The 8,918-nt window shown below is 32.7% G+C and overlaps 2 protein-coding genes across 2 annotated transcripts; both read right to left on the bottom strand.

The window, feature by feature from the left end:
* Positions 1-295: 295 nt before the first annotated feature.
* Positions 296-1,638, bottom strand: LOC145137602 (germin-like protein 5-1). Its single transcript, XM_079071729.1, has 2 exons — positions 1,402-1,638; positions 296-972 (listed from the first exon to the last, which is right to left on the bottom strand). The coding sequence occupies exons 1-2, from the start codon at positions 1,520-1,522 to the stop codon at positions 434-436; spliced, it is 660 nt and encodes a 219-aa protein (XP_078927855.1). The 5' UTR covers positions 1,523-1,638; the 3' UTR covers positions 296-433.
* Positions 1,639-2,783: 1,145 nt separating this feature from the next.
* On the bottom strand, positions 2,784-8,442 carry LOC145140403 (uncharacterized). The gene is made up of 8 exons (XM_079073908.1): positions 8,424-8,442; positions 8,012-8,179; positions 7,479-7,666; positions 6,944-7,359; positions 5,909-6,849; positions 4,595-5,812; positions 3,938-4,427; positions 2,784-3,825 (listed from the first exon to the last, which is right to left on the bottom strand). The coding sequence occupies exons 1-8, from the start codon at positions 8,440-8,442 to the stop codon at positions 2,784-2,786; spliced, it is 4,482 nt and encodes a 1,493-aa protein (XP_078930034.1).
* Between the last annotated feature and the right edge of the window lie 476 nt (positions 8,443-8,918).

Here is an 8,918-nt window from a genome sequence, read left to right as displayed (position 1 = left end):
TTTATAGTGGGCCATCAATAAAATCGAAGTAGTTGGGAAAGGTTAGTGAACAAAATTATTTCCAATTATCCGGTTGGTTGTCGGCCAAAAGTGGTTAACCAACCCTCAATTGACATTGGCGTTTTATATTTGCAATCATAATAATTCAATCATTTAGGAATGCATCTAGAGAGTCATGATTACGCTTTACGTACCCAAATTTATTTATTTTAATTGACCACTAATATATAAACATTATGAATTTCAAAAATTGGCTATGAATCATTGAACATGACGTTTAGATACAAAAAAGAACGAAAAAAAATGACTGTGTTTATTGATAAAATTGTATATCTGAGAGCCCTGGAACACATGTCTGCTCCACAATCCTTTATTGAAGATAAAACAAAACCAATCAAAACCATATAAATCCAACACGTGGGTGTTAATGTGTTTACTTCTTGGGTGCAAATTTGGCCTTTATTTTCTCCACCTCTTTCGTTCCAATCTGGAATGCCTTAGTCAACACAACATCTTCCACCGCCGGAGATGACCCAAACAAAGCGTCCGCCGCCCTTTGGGTGCCCGGCAACTGGCTGTTGAAGCCAGCAATTACAGCTGCAGGAACTTTACCGTTGTTTATCTGGAAGTGAATTAAGCCTCTAGGGAACGTAAACACTTCACCCATCTTGATTGTCTTGGTGAATAGTTGGTTCGCTGTAGTTATGAATCCCACATCCAGTTCTCCGGTCAACACAAACACAATCTCGGTGGCTCTTGGGTGGGTGTGTGGTGGGTTCAGGCCGCGTGGTGCGTAGTCAATGCGAGCCATGGACACGCCAAGGGTGTTTAGCCCGGGGAGTTGTGTGACGGAGGCTGGTGTAACGGTTGCACCGAATGTGTTGTTGGTAAGCGCCGCCTTAGCCAACCCCGCAAAGAAGAAATCGTCGGCTGTTATGTTGCTTTTGCATGGGAATCCATTTAGTTTTACATCTGGTTTTTGTTCAAGAATACAAGAATAATATTTAACTTCTCATCCAATAAAACAGATTATGCAAACTTTTCAACGGTATAAGCGCAATCCCAAAACCATGAATTATGTCGAGAATTGTATGCCGGATGTTAATGAAAAAAAAAACCAAAAAAATAGTAGGATATGATGAATATACGTTTATGAGAAGTACGATATACTACAAAGAATGTGGACATGTGGTGGCTTATTCTTGAGGGCATGAACAACCACCAAAATATAACATTGACTTGGACTTTATGAAAGTTTAGCCTTTTTTTCCGCATCTACTATTTGACCAAGAACCTGATGAGCCATAAGCTAAAAAAAAGGAGACTTATTGCAGAATCTAAAGGTTTTTTTGACATATGCATCGAAACTCAAATCGTGAAGATTAAGTTGAAATGAAGTACCTGAGGCAAGATCTGCAACACAGACATCTTGAAGCAACTCAGGGTCTGCAGAGACGAAGGAAGACAAGAAGATAGGCATCATGATGCTGATCACCAACAACACATGGGCGTTAGTAGCCATGGCAAATCTTGATCAATCAGAATAAAAAAATAGACCCTTTCACTTTTTATCGGGAAGATGAAATGATTGTTTGAGAAAGAATTAAAGGTGGGTTTGAGAGAATTGGAGATGGAAAGATGATCGTATTTAAATTGGGGTGAGGGAGGAGACATTTTGACAGCATATTCAGATTGGTAGCCGGTCCCTTTCAATTCTAGGAAATAATGTCTAGTTGTGTCTTTTACTTCCAGCTTTATTAAATTTATGCTTCAAGGAAAGTAGGAATGTCATTTTTTGAATTGGTCTTCAAATTATCATCAACGTGAAATTTAAAAGGCTTTCTATTTTGTTATTTGAATTGCAATATTAAAAAGGATAGCAATATATACAACGGTTACAAACAACTATTCAATTTGTGTTTTTAGATAACAACAAATTAAATTGATTTTATTGTTTTAAATCGAAATAATTTTTTTTTTTTTTACCTCCTACCCCAAGTTGTATTTTTTTTAATTAACAATTTTAATTGATTTTGATTTTAGGAAACAAACAATTTTTAATGTATTTAAGTCGTGAACATACCCTTTAATTCATAATATAGCAACAAACTATTTTTTTGCTTTGAACCCACTATATAAATCATATTTGTTATAGCTGCTATACTTGGTATATAGCAGTTTTACCATATCAAGTATAATTGTTTTACCATATATATATATATATATATATATATATATATATATATATATATATATATATATATATATATATATATATATATATATATATATATCAATTGCTATATAGTGTACTGCTATAATTAGTATAGCAGTTGTACCATATACAAAAATTATACTATATCAACAATAAAATATAACTAAAGCGCTTTTAGCACCACGTTATCAGGTGTTGTAATTCTTTTTTGAGGTCGAGAGTTCAAGTCTGGTTGTCAACATAGGTGGATTTAAAGAATAGTATAGAAATAGATTAGATTTGTTGTTCATAAAAAATAAAAAAATAATCTCATCTACCTTCTTAATAGAAGAGACTTTTTTTCCATGTGGTTCTTCCACATTCATTTTCACATAAAAGTTAAACTAGGTGTAAGACCCGTGTATTACACGGGTTTCTTAAAATAAATAAGATAAAATTTTGAACATCAACGAATTATTAAAATAATACAACACATATAAGTGAAGACTTTATTGAATAAGTATGTAATTGAACCGAAAATACAAAAAAAAAAAATCATTAACGAATTATTCTAAATAAGTTTTAGAAATCATAAATTTCCAAATACTTCTTTGAATACAACATTAGATGTCTTATTGGTAGGGTTTCCTTCGTTGTCTAAAATTAATATTTTCAATCCGTCTCTGCTTTTAACTCTAGACAATGCAACATACAACTGTCCATGAGTAAACACTGGTTGTCTCAAAAACAAACCAACCTTTGATAGCGACGGTCCTTGACTTTTGTTTATTGTCATCGCAAAACATACAGCAAGTGGAAACTGTCTTCGCTGAAAGGTGAAAGGAATCCTTTTATCCGACGGGGTCAGTGACATTCTTGGAATAAACGTACGTTTTCCTATATTACTTCCAGAAATTATCTCTGCTTCTATAACACGCTTACCCAATGCTATAACTCGCAGCCTTGTTCCATTACACAAACCGTATTTTTGGTCAATATTCCTCAATAACATAACGGAAACACCGACTTTTAATACCAATTTATGAATTGGCAAACCTGAAGGTCTAAGGCCATTTAGAACATCAGGAGAGTATAAAGATTCGTTAAAGTCATCGTGTACAAAATCCGATTGACAAAGACTGTCTGAACTTAAGTATTCTTTTTCATCTCCAGGAAATAATGATAACAAACGATTGTTTATTTCTTGAACAACTTCATTTTTCGGTGCAAGGATTGCTCTTTCTTGAAAAAACATCGGATTATTGGCATTTTCAACAATAGAATGATAGACAAATGTAATTAATGAACCAATAAGATCCGATGAATCTGGAATGAGAATATCATCTGCTATATCAATAATTGCATCGCCGTCGTTTAAGCCACCAACCTTTCCTTCACCTATATTCAAAATCCAGCTTGCAAATGTGGCTGTTTCTTCAATATTAGATGTTTGAAGATTTAACCTCATGTTTTTTGTTAATCTTAAAACCTTGCAATTTGACCAAATATAGGAGGAACTTATTGAAGCATTGACGATGTCTTGTCTACTTCCATTAGGAACAACAGGTAGAATTTGTCTGAAATCACCTCCAAAAACAATTGTTTTTCCTCCAAATGGCAATTTTGAGTTGCTACGAAGATGACAACCCAATATATCCTTCAAAGATCTATCCAAAGCTTCAAAAGCATGCTTATGAATCATGGGTGCCTCGTCCCATATAATCAATGATGTTTTTTTGTAACAATTCAGCAACATCACTTTCCGGCGTTATAGAACAAAACGAATTCTCAGTAAGATTTAAAGGGATTATAAATCGAGAGTGCGATGTCCTACCTCCTGTCAATAATAAGGAAGCAATACCACTTGAAGCAACATTTAACACGATTTCACCCTCTGATCTTAAAGCGGCGGATAATGTTTTCCCTGTACCTCCGTAACCGTAAACAAAAAAGACGCCTCCTTTCTTTTGTTTAACATTTGTGATAATATCGTCGAAAACACCTCTTTGTTCATCTGTTAATGAACCAAGTAGCTGATAAAACTCTTGCAATAGAGTCGTCCTGTCAAAATCTAGCTCCTCAGTAATCAATCGATTATTTGAAGAAGATACAGATTCATGATTAGGGTAAGGCATTCCATCAAAATCTTTGAGGCTTGAATTGTTCTGGAGTAAAAAAATTTCAATCTCATAAAGTGTCAAGTTCTTAACTTGATCCTCAGAAAGTGATAAACCTGTAAAAATTTGCAAGTTAATTTTTTTAGATATAAAACCATATAAATTAAAAACTTACTGTTAAATATATAAAACCATATAATAATTTTTATTGCATAAATATAATATATTATGTAAGAATTAATAAGTAAAACACTAATTTAAATAGTGAAAAATAACATATTACCTGGTGTCTTTAATCTTAGTTGTTGATTGTAGAGAATTCCATCTAATAAGTATTGCCAAGTATTTTCCCAGACAAAGTACGGTCTAGACAAACTATTAGACTTAAGCATAGTTGCAAATAGATAACGCAAATAATATCCAGAACCTGAATGACTTGCTTCCTCAATTGCATCAATATATTCTTTATCATCTTCCAAAAGTCCAAGAGCATAACATGCCTCTCTAAAAGTAGCACACACATGTCCATTAACTGTAGGAATGTCTGCAAAACATTTCGGACCTTTGACTTTATTTAAAAGGATTCTCAAAAAATATACTTCACCAAGATTAGGAGAGACAGTGTGAATTCGACCAATAGAAAATCCTTTTTCTCTTGGCTTCCAACAACGATCCTTTAATTTCCAAACAAACTTGGTAGGAAATTCAACATAAGAAAGTTTGCGTGCTTCCTTATTATGTTCATTACACTCCATCCAAGCTAAGAACATTGAAGAAGAAACAGACTGTTTATTGAGGACATCTTCAATATCATCGTCAGCACCGTATACAACATTTTGTTGTCCAGGAAGATGAAAAGGAAGCCTCACAACAGAAGGAGTCCTGAAATGAACGTCAAATTTGAATATACGCCATGAAGCTTCACACGCAGACAAATATCTACAATCGTAGTAGTTTTTTATTTCATCAACTACATCATCATTATCATCTGCGTTGTTGCTTGGTACAACCGCAACAGTAGCCCTATCAGGACCCTTGTTAATATATTTAAACAAATATTTGATGGAAGCACCCTGATTGCACCACTCAACATTAATGTGAGCTTGGTATCTTTTCAATAGGAGTTTGTGATATGGAACCACACTTCTGTTGTCTAACTTAACACCAGACTTTTCAACAAAAGATCCATCATTACGTCTCCTATATATTGGATAACCATTTTCATCAACCGAAGTATGCTCTGTGTATGGCTTCGGGATGTTTTTTGAACAATTGTTATCAATCATGCATGGGCATTTAGGATTATCACTACCACAAGGACCATGCATCATGAACTCGCTGACAAGTGCATACAATTCCGAATCGTCGTCTTTGTTTGGAATTTCAGCAGAAATAACACGATCAATATGTTCAACGGTTGGGAGCTTGTAATCAGAGTGCATGAAAAGACATATATGAGCATGAGGTAGGCCGCGCTTTTGAAACTCCACCGTATAGACAACTGAAAATTTATTTACAAAGAGAGGTATTATAAGATTTAAAAAAAAAACATATTAACAAAATATATAAAAAACAATGCATTATTAGTATAAATTACCTGCTTCGACCGAACCCAACAGAGAATTTTTCTTTAAGTCTTTAATCAATGAATCTAGCTTCATTTTGAACAACCTAGATAGGATATCCGGTCTGTCTTCGGGTTTGAGGTTTGTGTCAGCAATAAACCTTTGAATCTCGGGCCACTTTGGATTGCATGTTACAGTTATGAAATAATCTGGGTAGCCAAACCACTTACAAAGTGACATGGCATCCAAATAGTTCTGCATCATGTAGCATGCACCACCAGTAAAAGAAGAAGGCAATATCACACGTTGTCCAATATTTGAAATATCTGTAGTTCCATTGTTCTTCACGTTGCGTAACGTTTCATAGGATTCACATCGAAGAACTTTTTGTTGGTTGCGTATGTAATATAGTCTCTCGCTTTCAATCATCGTATAAGCATCAACCAAAAATTGTTGAAAAAACCTTCTTGAATTTAGAATTAATGAGAAAATATTAACACTGTCTTGAATTCTATAAGAAAAGAATTCTCTCATTGTACAATTACGTCGTTTGCTATTCGTTGAACACGTAACACCTCTATGAGGGATGTCAACTCTATATCCATCATCCCCATAAGGAAAGAGCAATGGGTATTGAAGAGCCAGGTAAGCAAGATGCAATTCATTTATACGTTGTAGACTACCTGATTTAGTTGTTACAATGATATCTCTATTATCAATTGAATTACCAATGTCACCAACAATTAAAGCAGTAACCTCAGAAGCGGTAGGTAGGTTATATGTCCTTCCATCTTGTTGTCTTCTTCCTATAAGACGTAACTTTAGATCTATATTAGGACTTGCATTAAAACAATCTCTTGCCATTCTATAACACTTAACCAACTCATTTGTTGAATCCAATATAACCTTCAAAAATCTTATTATTTCAATATCAAGTGGCTGAGAAGTTGATTTGCACCCATCTTTCTGTGTACTGTTAATAATGGCGATTAGATGTAATATTTAGTAGGTAAATAAGTATAATGAAAAATAAAGGATTATTATAAAGAAAAAACATGAATAAATACCTGAAAGCATGTTGTCTATTTGAAAGTTCATTCTCGGTATCATATATGTATAGTTGAGAGAACTTTGGTTTTGATCCATCTATAGGTAGAAGGCTGCCCATACAATGGTAATTTTGACCACTAAGTCTGAAAATATATGGACCTTTTCCTTTGTTAACGGAAGAATCAACTTTTCCACCCATCGATGTAAATGAAAACATTGAATTGAAAAGTCGAATGTTGTTCAGAAAATGTTTCCCTTTGGGATGAACAGAATGATACAGATTTTGGTAATCTTCAGGTGCTTGTTTTAATTCAGGAAGCTCGACCTTTCCGCTACCACAACACATTGAAAAAGATGGTTTGTTGCCATCTTTATTGCCTATAAGGGCTTCATTTTGCCATAATTTTGCATGACAACTCGTACAAACAAAACTCTGATCACCATGGTCGAAATAAACTCGATTAAAGATATAAATAGATTATTCTTGAAATGAGTCATAGTTTATATATAAAAATTAATGTTACCTTTAGAGATACCGGAAATTAATTGAACATGATTATGCTCAACGTTTAAGTCTTCATCTGATGTTAAGTCTATGGGTATATGAGATATATTTGAAATCTTACTTTTAGACTTTTTGTTTGTCCAAGATAAATTGATAGAATTATCTCGAATGACTGTTGATGAAGACGTGGCTGTCATGTCATTAGACAATATAGAATGTTGTCTATTTCCTGACACTGAAAGCATAAATGTTAGTATTGAAATTTGAAATAAAAGGGATATAAATATGATTTAATTTGTACACAATGCATACATATTATTTTATGTAACTTATATAGTACGAAAACTGATGTGAAAAGAAATTAGATATACTATTGGTAATGTTAGATAACGGAGTTCTTCTTGTATAATTGGAAGTAGATTTGAAGCATTGTTGAGCACAATCCATATACGCTATGAAATAAAAATATATTAATTATAACAAAAAAAACAAACATAATAAACAAAGGAATATATTATTACACATTAATTATACATTAGATGGATGAAAGATAAATTATATAATATATATAGCATATTACCGTTTGGTGTGGTGCAAGTCTGAATGGATCTTCTATTAGCCAAATAATCTTTTCTTTGTTTTCGCTTATCTTTATAAATGTTTGGGTCGACATTCTGATTTTCACCAGCAAAATTATTAAACTTGCTTGATGAGAGGTTTTGACTTTTGCTACTGTCATTAGTAAACACTGAGAAAAGTATATAAGAAAAAAGTTATTATAACCGTCAAAATAGTTATAAGTTAACATATATACGAAGAAAAAAAAATATATGCATACTTATATCATCGAAAACGAAATATAAGATATTTATTTAAATAAAATTGTAAAAAATCAAAACAATGTTGATGGTGACGACCATTAGTCGTATTATGTAAAAACACTAATATGGTAGGAAACTAATTTAAAATGAATGCTAGAAAAAAAAACATACCATTTTGGGTGGTGGTCATATCTTTATATTTTATGTTATCCAAATATAACTTTCTAAGTTTTCTTTTATTTTTAGCATCATTGGATGAGGTCGTAATATTAAATGCCAAAGTAGATTGAAAACTTGTATGTTGATATCCACCCGAAATATTTGAATTTATATTTTCACCGTTACCTGCAAGATATGTGGAATAATTTGAAGTGATTAAATGTCGATAAGAAAAAATGATCGGTAAAACGGATATATAAAGAATGTAATTAAAAAATTTAATAAAAAAATCAAATCAATGTTGATCATTGAGGACTATTACGTATAAATCGTAAGAGTAATATATAAAAAATGCATTGTTTATGTAGCAAAATGTTTAGAAAAGAAACTAATCATCAAAATTAACAAAAATATATAAAAACACTAATATTGTAGCATTAAAATGCATGAAAGCAAAAAATATACCGAATGACATGGTGGCTGCATCATTAGAGCTTCTGTTGTGCA

This window comes from Lactuca virosa, chromosome 9 (assembly GCF_052849685.1).
Source record: "Lactuca virosa cultivar CGN04683 chromosome 9, Lactuca_virosa_CGN04683_v6, whole genome shotgun sequence".
Taxonomy (NCBI): domain Eukaryota; kingdom Viridiplantae; phylum Streptophyta; class Magnoliopsida; order Asterales; family Asteraceae; genus Lactuca; species Lactuca virosa.
The sequence above is the reverse complement of the archived record's forward strand: the minus strand, read 5'-3'. Positions and strand labels throughout refer to the sequence as shown.

Excerpts from the sequence above, each read along its gene's own strand:
- LOC145137602 (XM_079071729.1), bottom strand. The coding sequence starts at position 1,522 with ATGGCTACTAACGCCCATGTGTTGTTGGTGATCAGCATCATGATGCCT. Across the intron at positions 973-1,401 it reads TGTTGCAGATCTTGCCTCAG|ATGTAAAACTAAATGGATTC; the intron begins GTACTTCATTTC and ends AACAAAAACCAG.
- LOC145140403 (XM_079073908.1), bottom strand. Across the intron at positions 7,667-8,011 it reads GACTTGCACCACACCAAACG|TGTCAGGAAATAGACAACAT; the intron begins GTAATATGCTAT and ends TTATGCTTTCAG. Across the intron at positions 6,850-6,943 it reads AATAGACAACATGCTTTCAG|TACACAGAAAGATGGGTGCA; the intron begins GTATTTATTCAT and ends CATTATTAACAG.